The 21,311-nt window shown below is 43.1% G+C and overlaps 1 protein-coding gene across 1 annotated transcript in view; it reads left to right on the top strand.

Moving 5' to 3' along the window:
• TTC34 (tetratricopeptide repeat domain 34) overlaps positions 1–21,311 on the top strand; it is a 129,852-nt gene that overhangs the window by 47,457 nt on the left and 61,084 nt on the right. The window contains exons 4-5 of the mRNA XM_075604888.1: positions 4,042–4,234; positions 7,198–7,364. Of these exons, the coding sequence (XP_075461003.1) occupies positions 4,042–4,234; positions 7,198–7,364 (360 nt within the window). The remainder of the gene's footprint in view (positions 1–4,041; positions 4,235–7,197; positions 7,365–21,311) is intronic.

Genomic DNA, 21,311 nt, shown 5'->3' with positions numbered 1-21,311 from the left:
AAGGCCGTCCTCATCCTCCTCACCGTCCTTGTCCTCCGTTGGCAGGAACATTACAATAATAAAAAAATAATAATGGCCACTTAACCCTTAAATCACCTTAGCGGATAGTAACCGCTATTAATTACGGGGTTGACCCACCTCCCCCACTACCCACCCGGGAGGCCTAAACACCCTCCATGGAGCAACTACCCCCACCCTCCACCCCTGCTATTTATTAATTGGCACAGTGCTAAACCATGCCCATATAGTATGGCCATGCTTTGCCTCTATAGCAATAAATGGGCAAGCTAAAAAAAAACAAGCACCAAAAGACACAACATTTAACTCAAACCAAGCACAAAAAAGACACAGTAAAATCAAAATAAGCAACAAAAATAAGCAACAATAAAAAAAAACTATCACCAAAAATAAACAAGAATTTTAAAAAAACAGTCACCGGGTGCTCGCGTGACATTAATGCGGGTGCACACAGGCTAGGGAAGCTCCATGCACCCCACCAATAAAAACGGTAAAATCCCCTGATCACTGCCTCGCTTAGTCCCATGGGACATCAGTTAAGTTGGGGGTACCAGCGGGGATGCCAGTATCCCCGCAAGGTTTCAATCTCCCGTGTCACGTGACCAGGAGATTAAAATGCATAAGAGATACCGGCACCCCATGCCTATAACTCGGGAAGCAGAGGGTCCCAGAGGTTGAAATTAATGTAGTTCAGCTCAGGAGACCCCCTTCTCCCATACACTATTAGTAAAATTCACATTAAAGCAGCTTCATTACCTTCATGGCTAGCTGCTAAGGTGATGATTTTATTTATTTATTTAATACTAGTGAGCGGAAGCAGGGGGTCTCCTGAGCTGAACCGTATTGATTTCAGCCTCGGGGAGCCCCTACTTCCCGAGGTGCCGGCATCTCCTGCAGTATTTCAATCCCCCGGTAACGTGACGCAGAGGATATAAACATGGTGGGGATACCGGCACTCCATACTGGGGTTTGTATCTCGGGAAGTAGGGGGTCCCCGAGGCTGAAATCAATGCGGTTCAGCTCAGGAGACCCTTTGCTCCCGCAGACTCGTATTAAAATTAATATTCAAACTGCATGATCACCTGTAAGAGTTGTGCAGGGAGACGCAGAATCTCCATGTAGCTCTTCCAGACTGCAGTTTAAACAAACAGTTGCCAATCGATAGGACTTATAGCACGATAACACTTAGAAAAAAACAAGTTATTCAATGCTGCATTTTTTTACCGAACTTTTTAAAAAAATGCTGTTTTTTCTTAGTGAATACCATTTTGACCCACATGTTTTATAGCGCGATAAAACAATGTAAAGCCGATCGGCTTGTAAATTGGCCCCTATGTGTAATAATTTTCATAGTTTTCAGGGAACCTTCATTTAAAATGTGTCCTGGAAACCAATTAAATTATTCATATACATGGAAGAAGGTATGGCGTTTGATTATGATGCTGATACTCACCACATACTGTAATCTTGTTGGTTAAATGTTTGCATCTGTCACTCAGTCTAACCTTAAACAAAGCTCTCACTTTTTAAGGCTATGTGAACCGAGTTTCTTGTCTCAGATAAATTACCATTGGGCAATGTTCCACATGTAAATAATTTAAAGTACAGCTAAATTATTCCATCAGTCAACTAGTCTCACTAAATGAAAATGTTTCCCCAGAAAGAGTGAATTAGATTGCACTCCACAATTGTAGGGTAGCAGTGCATTACAAAATATGCACACAGTGCACTGCTAAAATCTACTCAATGAAAAGAAAATTTTATTTATTTTATATGGCGTAAATGTGCAGTTTGTTAAGTTAGCCATTAAACAGAGCTCCTTGAAATTGTTTTATAGTTTTCTTTTACTTGTTGCAATCCGAAGATATCCGCCTCCAAAATCAAGATGGCTACCATTTTTCCTGCATAAATTAAGCACTTCAATGTTACAGTATGTGCCCTTTTAATTTTTTTGACTGCTACTAACATGAAGCACAGATTCTTTCTACTTTGATTCCCTGGTCCATGTTCAGTCCATGTCAAATAAATATTTTTTTAGTTTTTTATATTTGTGTACTCTCTTTTTATTGAAGCAACACACCAGATATATTTGTTTTGCAAAGTACTGCTCAATTTATGGTAGATTCTGATAATGGCTGCTAATATTAGTAGAAACGGGAATAGGTGATTTTGGATACCAACAATCCTGGATATCTGTTGATATAATTATGCTATGCTGGATTAAGAATGGAACATGTTTCCTTTGAAGTTGTGCTCCTGATATCAAACAGTGAAGGACGGCTACAGTATCTCTCATATCCTATGTGCACTAGCGCTAACTACTAGGAAAATGCTATAATGTATACGGTGTTGTGGGATGAGCGATTAAACCTAATAGGACAAAGATTGAAATGAATGAAACATGGGCAGAACAACATTTGAAACGCCATCAATTTGTAAATTTTGTCATCAAATTGTCTTAGTATTCTCAAACTTTAGTTAAAAACGATAATTTCTGGGCAATTTAATCCTCATACTATTGTGTGGTATTATACGATCCTATTAATAAACCTAGTTTCCCCTGATAGTCGAGGCACCTTCAACAAAATTTTCTAGAAAAGGCTGCTATTGTCTGTCACAATGATCAAGCACTGTCTTGAAGTCAAACAAAAATATAAATATTGTATACTGAAAGAACTCCTACATTATTGCGATTTATAATAAATATATTTCTTTTCATCACAAACTGCTAAACTCTTCCATGTAACAATCTCATTCGCAAAACAAACTGTCCAAAAGTTAAAAAACAAAAAACAGCACACAAAACGTATTATTCTCAAGAAGGCCGTGATGTATGAACAGTTAGGCTGCGCTTATAGTGCACGCAACGGCGACAAAGCAACGGAGCAACAGGGCAACCTGAAATCTGGTAGTCACTGATATTTGATTATTTTCGGCGACGGTCTTCCCTTGCGGCCAATCGGGAGCTTCTCCATGCCTCTGCCCTCCCCTTTTATGACGTCATCCAGCGATGTCGCCCAAACTTCAAAATACAACTCATCGGTCGTTTCGCCGTCACCAGCTGTATATGCGTAGCCTTATACTGACACCGTGGAAAACCAATCAAAAACCTATTGTGCAGTGAATAATTATCAATGCCACCTAGATGTCAAACTAAATCTACAGATTGTACAGTTTATGTTTGTTAACGTGGTTACCAATTTATTTTCATTTTTTTAATTTAATTTCTCTGAAATGGTTCAAGGAAATTGACTGAAAATGTTGTACAAGTTGCAAAATAATACATTGAAAGTATTGTATCAAGAATCCGGGTGATGAGATGTGCCATTAAAAACATGTATTTAAGGATGGGGACTGCACCGATTTGGTTGAAAGTTCTGGCACATCTAAGTTAGGATGGCAGAAAGGTACCTTCAAAATGTCATCAGAAACGGTCAAGATGTATGTCCTGTGGAGAGAAAAAACATGAACAAAAAAAACCACATCCAAAGTTGCCAACATTTTTCTGCACTCCGATTGCACTTTAGACTTCAACACTACTTAATTAAAACTTCTAAACATGGTCAGATAGCAAAAGATAAATAGCTCTCTCATCCAATGCACGTATCACTGTTGTCATTTCTGCATACATGATTTTGCTGTTTAAAGAAGTATTTATGTTTTAAACTAAAATAGATAACACACTGCACATGCAAATGAAGCCATAATGACATTTTAAATATGCCAACCCTCAAATAATCAAATAAAACCGCATCTTACAAATGTTGATCCTTAAAATACATAGTAGAAAGTAGTTTTTTAATGCCACAAGGAGATGTGTAGGTGGTTGAACAATTTAGGAAATTTCTCTCAGCTAACTTGCATGCCCATGTGAGTAGGGCCTTTCCTCCCAGTGAGACGAAAATACACTTCCCAAAGAATATTATTGTAGAGATAGTAAAATATTTCCTAATATCACTTTATTATAATATGACAGGTAAAATTAAAGACTAGTTTCTTCTTTCTGTTTTTTGTTTTGTTCAGCTGCTAAAAAAAGTGATACACATAGGGGATACATCCTGCCTTCTCCCCATCATGGATGTCTTTAAAGAAGAAGACCGGACATTAATGCAAAATAACTGTCATTCCAAGGCTGTGGCTATTTTACAAAACAAGCAAGGGGATACCTACGTCAAGGAAGCAATAGCATATCTATCGTTTGCTATTATTGCTTCAGGTATCGTAACCTAAATTATTGTTGTGAAATTATTAACATTCTATGTATATACTAAGTATTGTGAGTAAAATGTGCAAAAATTGCAAGTAGTCTCCCTAACATATAAAATAAATGCTCTTTAGAGTTATAAACCAGAAGCCTCACACTTATTTTTCAGCATATTATCCATTAATCTCTGAGAGGATTGACAGGTAAATAAGGCATCAGATAAAGTTTTGCATCAAGCAATGCACCCAAATGCGCATTGACTTCCATTTAAGTCAATGAATCTGTACCAGAGAATTAGTATTTGGAAAGGCATTATGAAATCCTAGCAAATTACATAGATATAAGTAATTGTTCCTAGATGTTTCCATTTGCGCTGTCATTTGTCAACATCGTATAACCTTTTAGAATATCATGTTGCTTTGCCAAGTAATTTTCTCATCAACACATGAAACACAACTTCAAACTCATTCCCCAATAATCTCCCTATCATGGAAATAAAACTCTTTTAAGTGAAGAATTCCATATCTTTGTCATCCAATATAAATCTGCATAGATGTTAGGAAAGATAACAAAAGCAGTTGGCAGCATAAAAAAGAAATGTCTCCAAAGCAACTATAAATTATGATTTAATTTAACACATACTGTACATTATTCAGAAGTAAAACACAATAATGTTTCCTTGATGTGAATTAAAAAACATCACAAATAACTAATACAGATTCTTTATCAGTTACTTTAAAGTTTCTGTAGAATGGAAGTCATTAAATACAGTACAGATCTAACATGGACATTATTAGAACTGATTGAATTGTGCATGTCAGTGACAAAGTAGGAAAATATGTACAGATGTTGCACTCACTGGTGCATTAGTCCTGACCCATTTAATGCGCATGCACATTTAGCGTGGCTAATTCAAAACCATGGCCGCTTCTTTTACTGGCACGTTGTGTATGTCTCACTGCAACGCACCAGCGTGAGAAATAATGTCTGATACATCTGTATCAAGAATTGCAAATGGGCTTTATGTTAAGTTAATGCTAAGAGCGCCATTTTTAGATTGCGTTTATTACATCAGTGTACCATGTAGAGATAGGCAAATCCTCCCATATCTGTTTCCCGTATTTTCGCTGATGTTACCCCGAAAATTCGTTTCATGGTGTAACATCCACCAACAGATTTGGTTGGTTTGAATCTGCGTAGATTCATCAAAAAACGCCACTGGATACAACCCGCGGAAAGATTTGTAGAGTCCATTCCAGGGATTAAGCAATCCATTGGCAGATTTGTAATAATCCGTCAACGGATTGCGGAATCAATGGATTAGATTCCACAAATCCGTTGATAGGTTGTGGAAGCTGCGGAGTGTATCGGTAATAATAATAAAAATATAGCAAAACGCGAATCAATCATTTTGAGATTGATCTGCGGAAATCCGGACCAAAGGAACCGGCTGATCCGCTCCAGATCCAAAGTTGCCCTAAAAATTTGCCCATCTCAAATACCATGGACCATTGCATTAATGGAGATCTGCTTGTGTCAGTAAGCAATTTGTTTTTGGAGCAGTTACGGGAAGTGTCTGCTGGTGCAATAATAATAATGGAATATACACTGTATCAAACTTTGCATCTGTTAATGGTGTAGTCATTTAAATTGGTCAGACCTTACAGTAGGTGAAATTGAGCTTTTCTCAAAAGTTGAGTGTCAGAAATAACAATAGATTTGATACATTTGCTGCCTACACAAATTGTCACAGAGGAAATTAGCTTATCTTGATAAGTATCCCTCTTTGCATTGGCACAAAATTGGATTCATTGTAGAGTGTGAACTTAGAAGTTTTATGACATAGAATAACACACCTCTTTACAGATATCATAATACATAATCATGACAAAAATGTTTTTCAAATGTCACATTTGAAGAACAACTTTTTAGCCTAGCAAAATGTCACTTGTATTACCACATCTATAAACAACTTCCATGCTGTGTCTATCACAAATTGCAATATATGTTAAATACTTAGTACATTGATCAGTTACAAATGTTTGGAATACCACAACCTCTTAATATAAAGGCTACCAAATACTGGCAAAGAACTGGCACTGCCACCTTTTTTTGGGGTGGCAGTAGTCTCTTGGTGCTCTGATTCTGTACGCTCATCGATATGGTACATGTACTGTAGATACTGGATAAAGGTTTATTATGACTAGTGCTCAATGTGATAAAAAATCAGAGGCTTATTGTTGTGATGAATAAAAAATAATTACATGAATGCAATCTCTGTATGTACTACATAGCGGATTGTTACAAAAAGCAGCGAAAATTGTTGACTCATTGCAAGTTGTGGCACTTTTTAATGGACAAGCATTAGAGTTGGTCAAAGACGAGCATTTGGATAGTATTAAAGAAGGCAAGCACAGGGTAATTTAGATGGCCTCTGATTTGCTCGTTGCTTTTATCCGGCCATCTGAAACTCAAATCAGAGATTTCTTATTATATCATCAGCAGTAATGCAATGTAATATGCAATGCTATAAGTCAATGTACATCTGAAACTGTAAGTTTAATTACCTCCTTTGCTATAATGTGGTGCTGGTTGCTCTGGCAGCGGTGGAGTTAAAAAAAGAATTTGATGCTTTGATACATAGCACCCTTTGTTTAGTCGCAACATTGTAATACTGTATTATTGTACTCCATCCTATGAGTTAAAAAAAACACGATGGCTTGCATCTTTGGTAAGATGAAAATTCATGTTAGAAACTTGTCTTGAGAATGATTTAGAAGGAGTTATTATCATGGCTGAACTACTCATAAATTCACCTACCTGGCCAGTAAAACACTTCAAACTTTGCTGTGTGACAGTCCCTTACAAATGCTATTTATTACTATGAAAATGGTATAGGTCTAAACAAAGATTACATTTTGCTTGCTCTCCTAGTGATATCTTTCATGCTGTTTGGATTATACTTTTCTTATTAGGTGGCCATGCCAAGGATTCGCTGCTTGCCAGGGCCAGATGCTATGGGGAGCTGGGGCAGAAAAAAACTGCTATTTTTGATTTCAATGCGGTCCTAAAGGACGATCCTGGAAATGTGCAGGCTCTTAGTGGAAAGGGATTCATGCATATGATCCTTAACCAGCAAAAGGTGAAGCTAGAAATAATTATTTGGCTGTTGTCTAAAATGTATTGCTAGATTTGTGTTAAAAATTGACGATTAATTCTGAGTTTTATGTATTGTTTAATTTATGTGTGAATGTAAGTTACTTGATAAATTGACATTACCCAATTATTTGTAGTGGGTATACAGTACTTCCCCCCCCCCTTGTTTTGTTCCACTTTTTTCCCCCACACACCCCATACATGGTACTACCTTTATGTTATTGTAGTTTTCTATGTGTGGTATTGTATGCTTTTTTTAATTCATTTGTGCATATATTAAATCTTACCTTTTTGGTTCTATACCAGTGATCTGATTTCTTTATATAGGGAGTGCTGGACTATTCAGTATTTTGTGTTATCTGAATGTGCCTAGGAGGTTGGGGCCCAGAGTTTCCGGTTCCCCAATGAATGTGTCCAGGAATCATGCTTGATTCTCTGATACATGTAGGCACATTGTCCTGGCAAAATTTCCCCTTGAAAACGTAACCGCGACTCACCATAAGGGCTCCCTGCTTCAGCACAACTCGGAAAGGAGAATGAGGCAAAGGGATCACTATGCATCCCTTTTGCTGAGGAAATCTCTGGGTTAAGGGGGCTACCCCAGCTAGTGCCAAGGTGACAGTGTATGGTTTGTGGGTACCCAACCATACATAAGGTTGGCAGATAGAAATAAATAGACAACTTTTTTTCCATTCCTGTACCCTAGAGAGTCCAAACTTTGGGAGTCTAAGCCTTAGGTGTGGTTTTGGGTTGAAAAGCGAGTCATTTTGATTGCAGGACATCTGGCGACAAAGTCACCGGTGGCCCTATAAGTCTCCCCGGCTTACTCGCACTATTTTCGGGTTCCCGGGGTGAGTTGCACTGGGGCCATACAGTGTCTCACCTAAAGTCCCACATAGCTGAAGGGGATCCCTGAGACTCGGAGTTTATTAAAATGTATTTTTAATGTGTTTAAACATTCGGAACCCATGTCCAAACAAGCAGCCCATGCAAACCCATAGGTGCCGGTATGTCTGCTGGACATTGGAGTTCAAAGCAGCCAGAGAATGCCCAGAGGTGTGAATGACATTTGGTTAGCGGGGAAAGGCGGAGTACTGGGTCTGCAGTCCTCCAGGATGCCACTTGTTCTGCCAGACCCAGGGGCGCCTGCCCAGTGAGTGGCATTGGGAGAGATGTGGCAGGCTTGCGCATGCCCCTTGCCTATTTCAAATTTCCCACTGACCCGGTTTTTCTACCCGGCTTTGCTCTGATTGGCTGCTTGAGAAAGTTCCCACGCACTGATTGGTTGTTGAGTTCTGCCTCAATGTTTCAGCTAGAGCAGGGAAAGCTATAAGAAGATATGAGCCAATCAGATTGTGAGTTCCCCTTGAGTCAGAGCCAGAAGAGTGTGGGCAGGCTCTTTAAAGTTGCCTTGTGCAAAATAGCAAAGCAACTGGCTTCGATTTGAAGCCTGAAAAGTCTGCCCTCCAGAGACTAAGTCCCGATCTGTGTGCCCAAGTTCTCAGAAACTAACGTAGCGGTGGCGTCAGGAATTTCATGCCGATTTGAGTTCCAGGAGATCCCGGGCTAAGTCCCGGTCAGGGTAAAACTCTCCCAATAGAGTGCCCTGCACCTAGGAAAGTCTAGTTTTCGACCCCAGACCCCCCAGTAAGTGTGTCTTTTAGTCTGTATTTTGTGTTCCATTGTGTGTATGCGGATTTCAGCTGAATAAACTACAATTTCTTTCTCTACTTTGTTTTGCTCAATGAATGATCCTGGTAAAAAGGTATAAATAACCTGGTCTCCTGTGACAGGTTACCAAGGGGAATAAATGACAATGGTTTCCAGGGATAGCAAATTACACATTTTCACTACCCTTATTGCAAAGAACCCTTTCCTTTGTTGTTGGTGAAATTTATTTTCCCCTAATTTCAAAGGATTACCACCTGTTAATTCTACTATCCCTGGGATCAAAGGAACATAAACCATCCTAATTCCCTTTATAAATGTGATGGTTCCTCTGCATTTACTCCACTTCCATAATGTATTTTTCACAGTGAAGTGCATATAACTGTTCTCCATATTCAATGCATGGTCTTAATATAGATCTGTACAGGGGTAACATTATGCTCTGCTCCCTTCCATCTACATTATGCATAATAGTATCCTGATAGCCTTTGCAGCTACTGCCTGACATTGGGTACTATTGCTAAGCTTGCTATCCCCATCACCCATAATGCTTTATGCATAAAAGGACTGACCAAATGTAGTACCATTACAGTAATGTAAATGGCATTCTTTTTGCTGCGCCATAAATACAGAACCTTACATTTACATAGTGACATCAACTTTATTAAATAGCTCATTAGCATTTCTTGCCCTCCTGTTCTTTTCTCATCCCCTGGCTACTATTGCTTTCGCATGTAGCACTGCAGACAGTGCAGATTACATATTAGTTAGTCCCCTCCCCCCAGCTTCTCTGACTTTCTCTAGCTACCATACTGTAGCTCATTTTGCAGATTCTATTTTGTTTTCCTACTTTTATTACTTTAGTGTGAATATTAAACACTAATGGCATCATGCAGTAAGCAGCGAAAAAATGCATTAGCCAGTTTAGCAATTAGCCATGTTTTTGGCGTGTTAAACTGTCTGTATGCTGTAAGGGGCGAATCCCTGACGAATGAATTAGGCACCACCATTTGATAAAATGGCTAGTAACCGGTGGCAAGACGGCTGCCTGGCGAGAAACTGCCGAGAAGCCGTCCCCTGCCGAATTGTGTTTGCAGCAGAGAGAGATCCGCTGCTCTCTCGGCGCAAACATCAGCACAATAAAAATTATTTTTAAAACCATTTTTATTCATAGTGTACATGTGCAGGGGGTCTCCGGAGCTGAACCGCATTAGTTTCAGGTCCGGGGACCCCCTGCTTCCCGAGATGCAGGCCCCTTTATGAGGTGCCGGTATCCCTCTGCATTTAAAGGTCCCGATCACGTGACCGCGGAATGTAAACAAAGCAGAGGGATACCGGCACCCCATAAAGGGGCCTGTATCTCGGGAAGCAGGAGGTCCCCGGACCTAAAACCAAAGCGGTTCAGCTCCGGAGACCCTCTGCACATCTACACTATGAATAAAACATCCATATCAATAAAGACTCGTTCCTTACCTTTGCGGCTATGTGCTATGGTAGCGAAGATGCATGAATGTATTATTAATAATACTGTACAGTGAGCAGGGGGTCCCCCGAGCTGAACCACATTGCTTTGTGGACCAGGGACCCCCTGCTTCCCGAGTTACAGGCCCCGAGTTACAGGCCCGGTGTGGGCAGTGTCGCCACCATGTTTATAGCGTCCCATATGCTACGTGCCTGCAATAAACATGGCGTCCACACTGTAACCGATGCCCCAAACCGGGGCCTGTAATTCGGGAAGCAGGGGTTAACCGCTAAGGTAATGAAGTGGCCTTTAAATGCATTTTTCCTGCCTCGGATGCATGCCGGGGGGTCCGGTGCTGGTATTAATGGTATCAGCTCCGGAGACCCCCGGCATCAATCCCAGCCAGTTAAAAGGCCGATCCGCCACTCATCCGCAGCCTCTCACCAGCAACTTGCCATCTTTTTCTTGCGTGGCTGATTCGCCAGCAAAGCGCCATTCTAGAGTGGCGAATAGCTCCGCTTAGCTACTCGCCACTACTAGAATACAGCGTGGCGGAAAATGTTTCATTTTTAGGCGGAAAGTGCCTTCTCACCTCGCCACCGGCGGGAAAAAAAAACCGCCAGCCAAACTGGCGTTTTTTTTTAATCTCGCCACTTTCTCGCCCCTTACTGAATAGGGATAGGCATTTTTGGCGGGAAAGTGGCGAGAAGTGCCTTTCCGCCGCTTACTGCATGAACCCCTATAAGTTTTTACTTATTCCGGTCTGTTGTCTTTTTTTTTTTTTTTCAACTTTGTTTTTATTATTTTTTTGTGCATACAGACAGGAGAATACAGGATAATGACAATTGTTCCAAGTATACACCTAACTTCCAGGGACAAACGACGAAAAACGGACACACGATGGGGGGACCACAGGACAAGACATTGACAGACCAACCTCAACAAAGGGGAAAGAAAAAGGGAAGGCAAGGTGGGGGGGAGGGGAATGGGAGGGGGAACGGCGTAGAAGAATCACTTTCCACGTGTTATCAGGTGTCCTGCACCACCACTACTGACGCCCTGCTCATGTCCACCTCTCAGAGGTCCCTGGGTCAGAACCACTTCCGCTTTTCGGCTTCTACTGCACCGACACACTTTATTCGAGCAAATACCAAGTATGTACCTGGCAGATACCTGGAATGCGCCGCTACTCACCTCTGACAAGCCCCGTTGCGTTTGCCTTCCCAGCCTGGGTTCATGCCTGGCTGACGGGCGGCTGATCTGTTAAATGATAATGATTAGGATTTAATAGGCTGCAATGCTTCGCGTGTCTACCAGATGGCATAAATTCATGAATTGTAATGCAGTATATATATATACTGTGCAGTATTGCAGCCAGCGGGAATAACATGCTTCAATCCCTGCCTGGAAAATACCTCAATGCACTCGGGCAGAAAACAGTCACAAACCTCAATACACCCGGGTATACCCGAATTCGTGGGACTAGCCGAGCTCGAATAAAGTGTGTCGCCAGTGTAACTATTTGGAATATCGCTAAAACCCTGGGGGAACCCTGCTGTCAGATCGTCATATCTATCTCCCAGCCACCCATCAAAGGAGAACTCGCCTAAATCTATCAAAGCCATATTGTGGCATCATTCATCCCCTGGATATCGGTCTGAGCCAACCATAATGACCAGACTTTTTCGAATTTATCGGCCGAATCGTTAACTAAACTCGTTAACTTCTCCATTCGGCATATGAACCAAATTATGAACCAAGTTTCTGATTTTGTTCATAGAAGGAATCGCATTCTGATTCCACAATGCTGTGGTCTCACACCTCATAGCGGTAGCAAAGTGTGCTATCAGCTTGTTACCCGATCTAGATACCTCATTCGTAGGTTTACCTAATAAAAATAGCCACGGGTCCAGCTGAATTTTGAGTCCCAAAAAGATCCTCTGTAGCCAATCTCGGATCTGGGTCCAGATCGGCACTATTTTCGGGCAAGACCACAGCATGTGAACCAGATCCCCTTGTTCCCCGCACTGCCTGGGGCAAAGCGGGGAAGAGCCCCGGATGAATTTCGCTAATCTAACTGGGGTGAGATACCAGCGTAATAATACCTTAGATGAGTTCTCCTTCAATGTCGTGCAAATGGAGCTAGTAGCTGCGGCTTTGAACACCGCAGACCAGTCCTCGTCCTCTAGATGACCCTGGAGATCCTCCTCCCACTGAACCATAAACCGGGGCTTAACTGTCCTGTCAGAGTCAGTATTCACCACCCCTCTGTACAAGGCAGAGATCAGTCCCCGCGTGTCTGCCTCGCGCACGCAGAGCTGTTCAAAATTAGTCAGCGGTGGTCTCACCGGGTGTGCGTGGTAATATGCCCGAACCTGGAGGTACCTCATAAATTCAGTGTTGGGTAAGTCTGTTTCCGACTGTAATAGTTCAAAGGATTTCATTTTGCCTTTAGCCTCCAGGTCCTTCAATCGCCTAAACCCCAATTTACGCCAAAGCGGGAAGCTCTTGTCTGCCAACCCAGGAGCAAAATCCGGATTACCGTATAAAGGTGCCATAAGGGTGTGTTTTGAGGTTATTGAGCGATTACCTTTAGAGGCCTCCCAGACTGAGAGTGAGTTGAGCACAGAGGTCAGCGGAATGAGTACATCCTTCACCCGTGTCCTCGGGTACCAGATCATGTCCTTGAGCTCCAGCGGGGCGCACACCTCCCTCTCTAGCGCCACCCACCGCCTGAGCCCAGGATCTCCATGCCACTGCGTAATTTGGCACAACTGGGCCGCTTTATAGTAGGATATAACGCTCGGAACTGCCAGGCCACCAGCTTCCTTATCTTTCTGCATCATTTTTACTTTAATCCGTGGTTTTTTACCGTTCCAAATGAATTGTGAAATTGCTTTTTGAAGCCCTGTAATGTCTGCTCGTACCACGGCAATCGGGAGAGTTTGGAACAGATATAGAATCCGGGGAAGGATATTCATCTTGACGCTATAGATCCTCCCCAACCAAGAAATACCATATGCCTTCCATTCCTGTAGCTCTTTTTTAAGAGTCCTCAACAGTTTGGGATAGTTAGCCGGATATAAGGAGCTTGTCTTTTTCGTGATATGCACTCCTAGGTATTTCATGGAAGAAGGGTACCATCGAAACTCAAAATTGAGTTCTATCAGCTTCTCCATTTCTCTTGGTATGTTGAGGCTTAAGGCCTCTGATTTAGACTGATTTATTTTGAAACTAGAGATCTGGGCAAAACGCTCTAGAAGCTCGAACAGATTGGGTAGCGAGATAAGCGGCTTGGTAAGGGTTAGAATGATGTCATCTGCGTACAAAGCCACTTTGTGCTCCTGGGAGTGGATTTGTACCCCAGAGATATCAGCGTTGTTCCGAATTTGTGCTGCGAGTGGCTCAATGCATAAGGCGAATAGCAGGGGCGAAAGTGGGCATCCCTGCCTCGTGCCACTTTTAATTGGGAAAAGTTCTGAGGGGAACCCCTGGTGTACCACCCTCGCTGCTGGTGCAGCATATAAGGCCTTGACTGCCTGTTGGAATATGCCTCCAAACCCAAACACTCCAAGCGTGGACTCCAAGTATGGCCAATCAATCCTGTCGAAGGCCTTTTCCGCATCTAGGCTTAGGGCTATACTTCGAATCTCGTTGGCTCCTATAAAGTCTATTATATCCACAATCCTTCTAGTGTTGTCGGCCGCTTGTCTATTTCTAATGAAGCCAACTTGATCCGGGTGGATAAGCCTCGGCAGGATTACATTTAATCTATTGGCCAGTAGTTTAGAATAGATTTTATGATAGTCTATTGGCCAGTAGTTTAGAATAGATTAATTAATGATATTGGCCGGTAACTTTGGCAACTAGTGGGATCCTTATCCTCTTTATGAATGACTGAAATTGACGCTTGGAGCATCTGCCCCGGGAAGGGCTCTCCTGCTAGTACTCCATTGAACAGCTGGAGCATATGTGGAGCTAGAACTCCGATAATTTTTTTTATAATACAGGTTGGAGAACCCATCCGGGCCTGGGGCTTTTGACGCTTTTAAGTTTTTTACTACCGCTTCTAATTCCTCCCTTGTAAAGTCGCTTTGTAGTGCCTCTCGCTCTAATCTGGTCAATTGTAGCAAGGCCGCATCCGCCAGGAATTTCTGTAGGTTACTACTTGTCCTAGCATTGTGAACCACCTTCTCCCCATTATATAGCTGTGCGTAAAATTTCGCAAACTCCCCTACTATAACTTTGGGATTTGAGGAACTCTGGCCTCCTGCTGTTATAATAGACTGAATATTAAAGTTTGGTTTCCGATTACGGAGTCTGGTGGCTAGCATAGTGTCCGGTTTATTAGCTTTCTCATAGAACTTCCTCTGTGTCCAACTCATGTCTTTCTCAGCCCTGGAGGTAAGGAGGAGGTTTAGCTCAATCCTAACACCCTTCAACTCCTTCAGAGTATCCTCTCTATCTGTCCGGTTATGTAGTAGAGAGAGCTCGTGTAACCTTTGATATAGCTGAGTTAATTTGGCTTCCTTATTCTTTTTCCTATTTGCAGCTATACCGATTAGTACCCCTCATATCGTGGCCTTATGAGCCTCCCATAACAGAGACTTGGAATCCACACTGCCACTGTTTATCCGAAAGTAGTCCGAAATTTCGGATTTGACTTTTTTCTGTATATCCGGAATTTTAATTATCGATTCGTTTAGCTTCCAGTTTACTCCTGGCCTGACATACCCAATTTGACTGCATCTTAGCTCTATCGATGCATGGTCCGACCATGTAATATCATGTATGCTTGTGTCGGAGATTTGTGGGACCATTCTGCCCGATACAAAGAAGTGGTCAATCCTACTGTAGCTGTCATGGGGGTGGGAATAGAAGGAGTAGCTGCGGTCTCCTTGGTGCTGCTCTCTCCATATATCAACTAGGCCACTTTGTTTTAGTCCCTTCAGTAATGGGGTATTTCCCTCCCTCCTTATGGTTTTCTGGGACGTGGCGCGATCTACGCTGGGGTTCATGACTGTATTAAAGTCTCCTCCCAGGACTATATGTCCCTCGGCCCACTGCTGTAACGTCTGGAAGAATGAGTTAAAGAAGTCTGATTGTCCTTCGCTAGGCGCGTATATACATGCCAGCGTTATTCTGACCTGCTTGAGGAGCCCGACCAGCACAATGTACCTTCCCTTAGGATCTCTTTTGATCTTTTCAACCTCGAAGGGGGTGTTATTATGTATCAATATAGCTACTCCTTTCTTTTTTTCCTCACCTGATGCTAGGAAGAACTTTCGGTAGTGTGAGTCTAGGAATTTTGGGCTGTTTCGCGAGCTGAAGTGAGTTTCCTGGAGGAAGACCACATCTGCCCTTCTCCTCTTAAACTCTGCGAAAGCGACCCTCCGCTTATGTGGACTATTGAGCCCTTTGGCGTTTTGTGAGATAAAGATTACCGCCATTTTATGATGTAATGTATGTGTGGTGGTAGTTTATAAGCAAACTTGCTCTTACCCAGATCCCTGGGCTCTTTCTGAACTTGAGATTCGTAATGCTGGCACCCGTAGAGCGGTTTCATTCTTCTGCCGGTTGGGGCTAAGGTGGAGAAGGGATAAAACATGAGGGAAGAATACATATATACAACACACATAAAAACAACAAGAACCGTATTGGTCCTGATAGACCTCGGGTTCATTGCCCGGTAGAGATCTTTTCTCTCTGGACCCCCCTCCCCCCTGGTCCATCTCCATGGCTCCGGAAACCGGCCACGGACCACCGGGTCTTTGCCAGGTAGGTAGGACATGCCCCACCTCCTGGAGTTGACGCACATACCTGCAGGCAGAGTGGTGGCTACTCCCCCCCCCCGCCGGCAGTTATGCTTAGTCAAAACCTGACAACTGACTTCTAAACTACATAGAATTTTACCCATATTTAACCATGGTTTAAACCATAACTACCCTAATCTCTTCTCTCTATCTCCAAAATCACTCCCTAATCTATTTCCCTAAAACCTAAACTAGTTGTTCCCTTCATCCAATCAGCCCCCTCATGCTCTTGGACACAGTCGGCTCATTCACTCGCCCCTCACCGGGAACTATACCCTCCTGACATCATCTTGATGCTGACTAATTATTTATTATCCCTTCCCTCTGTGCCCCCTTAGCACCCCTACACGTCTCAGCTCCCCTAGGTGCTCTCTTTACTCCTTAATCCCTCCCGCGCCCCCCCACCACCTCCCCCGCTCCACCTCCGCGGACCTCCCCCTCCAAACGGCCAGGCATCCACCCCCTGCACCGCTATCAGAGTTCCAGTCCCCATCGCTCTGCTTTCTCAGGTGTCTCTCCCCGGCGGCGGAACTCGCGCGCCTCCGCCAGGGAAGATCGTATCACTTCCGGGCTGTCGCCTCCCTTTAGGCGTCACGCTGACATCCGCTGGATCCTCCGTTGGCGTCCCTCCTGCTGCTCTCGCGAGAACTGACACATCTACGTCACTGGGCTGGGCGGGGCGGGCTCAGTTGGAGGCGGATCCTCACAGAGAGAAGGCTGGTCTGAAGGAAGCTCCCTGGGCGGGTCTCGCTATCGGAGCATTCCCTCCCGCCGAAAACCTCGCCGCCATTAAAGTCTTCGCGCCTCGTCCCCTCCTTCCATCCCGGGTAAGTAGAAAGACGCCATTTTAGAGCCCGAGTAGCGGTGCAAGCTCCATAGGGTCCACAACTGTAGTTAAACTTGTAAACTAAGCACCGAAAGAGTCTCCCATTAGGGTGATTGCCTGGCAGCTCCGAAGGGTATTAACTTTCTTTATCAACGCAACAGGCGCAACAACACTTCACAGTCTTTATTCCAACCATTGTTTATGGACTTTTTCCGCCCCCCCCTTCTTTGTCCAGTCTCCTTTCCTTCGGGGGAGAAGATCTATGCCGTCTCGGCGGGGAGTCCGCTTTATGCCCTTGTTGGTCCCCCTCTGCGGCATTGTCCGGAAGCCCCCGCACCCCCAGTTTTTTCAAGAAGGCTGCCCCCTCCGAGGGGTGCTTGAGCACGTGTGGTCTGCCATTTTTGATGGCCACGAGGGCGAATGGGAATGCCCATCTGTACCGGACCTCACTGTCTCTTAATGCCCTTGTGACATGGGCTACAGCTCTCCGCCGGGCCAGGGTGAGGGGAGATAGGTCTTGGAAAACCATGAGGGTGATACCTTCAAAGGTGATATGGGGGGTGGCTTGGGCAATCCTACCCACCTCCTCCTTTATGGAGAAGTAGTGGAGCCGGAGGATCACATCTCTAGGGGATTTTTGAGAGCAAAGGTCTGGAACGTAGGGCCCTATGGCACCTATCCATCCTTAAATCGGATTCCGGTTTGTCCGGCAGGATAGAGGCCATCCAGCGGGTCAGCAGGGCCTCCGGGTCCAAAATCTCCTCTGGGATCCCCCGGACTCTTAAATTGTTCCGCCTGTCTCTATTTTCCCCATCTTCTTGTCGGGCCTCCAGGTCCAACACTCTCTGCTCCAAGGCCTGCACCCGAGAATTAGTTTCTTTGTGGGTATTCGAGCTGGCATCCATGCGCTCCTCCAGCTCATTAGTCCTTGTCCCAATCTGCATGAGATCGTGCCGGAGCCCCTCCACCTCCCCCCTGAAAAAGGATTTCAGATCTATTAGCAGCCGGGATATTTCTTTTTTAATGACTTTGGACTGCTCCGCCGCTGCCCTCGAGCCCTCTGCGTCTTGGGCTGAATCGGAGTCAGAGACCGCTGACAGTTCCGCAGCCCCAGCCTTGCTTTGTCCGGTGAAGTAGGCCCTGACATCCGACTTTCGCCGGGTCTTCTGCCTCGTTGCTGCCATAATTTTTTGGGACTTATTTGCCGATCCGGAGTGAGTTTAGGTGTCCTTAGTGCTAGTTCGATTTTTTTGAATGTCGGTTTTGATATCGATTATTTGCAATATTTTGCCGGCGGTTGGTGGAGCTGTGTGATTACTCAACCATCACCAGCCAGCCGCGCATGCGCATCTCCGGTCTGTTGTCTTTTGTGGGAGTTCATGTTATCTCGGAGGGTTCCATACATCCTGATAGATTGACAAGCCTAAGAAATTATTCCCTCTTAGGTACATGAATCCCATAAGGATATTGCTGGCAAATTTAGCCAAAAACTTGCCAGACATTCAGGAAGATTTTTGTCAGAAACTTTGCAAGATATGCAGGGATCTGCAGAAATATCAGATATTTCTGACCCAGTGTCAACTTCCTTTTTTAGGCAGGCCTATGAGTTTTCCTTACCCCCAATCAAGGGTAGTGTTTATTATATCCTATTTGGCAGGGAATGCGGCCACATGAGTTATCCGTTCGTGAATTTAGACAACCCACTACTATACATTCCAGATCAGTTTAAGAGGCATATCACTAAACTTTGATAAATTCATTGCAATATTGATCGTGTTGACATATTCCTACCGGACGCTATGAAATGTGTAAAAAAATTGTATTCACTAAGAAAAATAAAAAAATTTTTTGCGAGTGGTAAAAAAAATGCCATACCGCACTAGTTTGTATTTGCTTATGAGCTAAATGATAATAGTGTATTTGCACATTGATAATAAACCATTAGCCAGCCAACAAATAGTAAGTAAAAGTTGTACTTACCCCAGCCAGGGTGAAGGCTGTGTTCAGCTTCGTCTTCCTCGTCCTCCTGGTCCTCTTCCTCTTCCGTGGCACCAACAGTAAAATAAAAATAAAAACTAGCTACTGGCCAGTAACCCCTTAATCACCATAGTAGTTAATAACCGCTATGGTAATTAAGTGGTAACCCCCCACCAGGGAGACCTACCCACCCTTTACAGAGCAACTACCCCCATCACCAGACATGCAAATGGGCAAAAGCACTAGCAGCCAAATATGGCTAATAGAGCTTTGCCCATGTGTTGAAATAAATAAAAAATTGCACAATAAAATTAAAACAAAATTTCAATACATTAAAATAAATAGTAGTTAATAAATCCATTGATTGTCATTGTGGTTAACTATGCCCTCAACAGGAGCAGAGACGACCACACTGGGAATTAATGGGCAACATAAAAAACATACACAATTAAATAAAATACAATCAATCTGTTTCTTACCTTTGCTGGGATGACGGCTCATCCTCCTCATTCAAAAACTCTTAACCCAACAAGCAATGATCCTCATCTTGAAGAACATCATGATGTGCAGAAGTCCATGATCCTCAGTTTCTTGGAAAGGAGTCACCGGATAGTAGATTGTCTTATCATCTTTATTTTCTTATTATCTTCTTTCTTTTCTTCAACAGGTCCAAGAGATGTTGACTTACCTTCTTCCTGTTAAATGAGATATGACACGCCTTATATAAGGCTTGTGATGTCACATTTGACTAATAAATGGTACATCCACCAATCCGATTGGTGGATGTACCATGTGTCCAGTCATCAAGTTTGGCAGAGAATGACTTATCTACCAAACTTGATGGAATCACATGGTACATCCACCAATTTGATTGGTGAATGTACTATGTGATGCTTTCCCTTTTTTGGTTGATGTGTCGTCACCTTAAATGTAGGTAAGCATATGGGACCTGATTGGATGGCTTCACTCCCTTTAAGGTGACATTACATCAATCCAAAAAAGGAAAGGCATCACATGGTACATCCACTAATCGGATTGGTGAATGTTCCATATGATTCCATCAAGTGTGGTAGAAAGTCATTCTCTGCCAAACCTGATGGCTGGACACAGTTCAATATGATTTAACAGGCCTTATATAAGGCTCGTCATGTCTCATTTGACAGGAAGAAGACAGCTAGTCAACATCTCCTTGACCACTTCAAGAGACGAAAGAAGATAAGAAGAAAAGAAAGAAGGTCTACTCATAACTCCTCTTCAAGCAATCGTGGACTTCAGCACATCATGCTGTTCTTCAAGACGAGGATCATTGCTTCATGGGTCAAGAATTGTTGGTGCCGCAGTTGGATGAGGATAAAAGCCTTCATCCCAGCAACGGTAAGAAACACATTGATTGTATTTGATTTAATTGTGTATTTTTTCATGTTGCCCATTAATTGACCATGTGGTTATCTGTGCCCGTTGAGGGTATAGTTAACCACAGTGACATTCAATTCTTTTTTTGGGTACTGTTTGTTTTGGATGGGGGTAGTTGCCCAAGGAAGAGTGTGTGTGAGGGGGTGGGGAGAGGTATCCCCTTAATTAGCATAGTGGTTATTAACCTTTAAAGTGATTAAGGGGTTACTGGATAGCTTGTTTTGTTATTTAACCGTTGGTGCAATGGAAGAGGAAGAGGATGAAGATGAACATGCCTTACATCCATGGCAGGGGTAACTACAACTCTTATGTACTATCTGGTAGCTGGCTAATGGTTTATTTTTAATGTGCAAATACACTATTATCCTGACCTAGACAATAAGGCTTTAGCCCAATTACTGCATGTGTTAGCGGGGAGCGAATGGTTGTTGGGGGTAGAGTAGTTGGTTAGTAGGGTGCCAATAGATTTACATTGTGGCTATCTATGCCCCCATTGAAGGCATAGGTAACCACAATGAAAATCAATGGATAAAATGCCTACTATATATATATATTTTTAGATTGTTTTATTTTGTATTGTATTTTATTTGATTGCACTGTATTGTATATTTGAATGGGCAAAAGCGCTATTTGGCTGATAGTATTTTTGCCCATTAATGTGTGGTGTGGTTGGTGGTAGAAGGTGTGGGTGAAGCATATAGTTGCCCCGGGGTGGGTGGTAAGGCCTCTGGGGAGGGTTTAACCCCTTAATTACCTTAGCATTAGTAACCACTA

Source organism: Ascaphus truei, chromosome 6 (assembly GCF_040206685.1).
Source record: "Ascaphus truei isolate aAscTru1 chromosome 6, aAscTru1.hap1, whole genome shotgun sequence".
Taxonomy (NCBI): Eukaryota; Metazoa; Chordata; class Amphibia; order Anura; family Ascaphidae; genus Ascaphus; species Ascaphus truei.
This window is presented reverse-complemented; position numbering and strand designations above follow the sequence as displayed.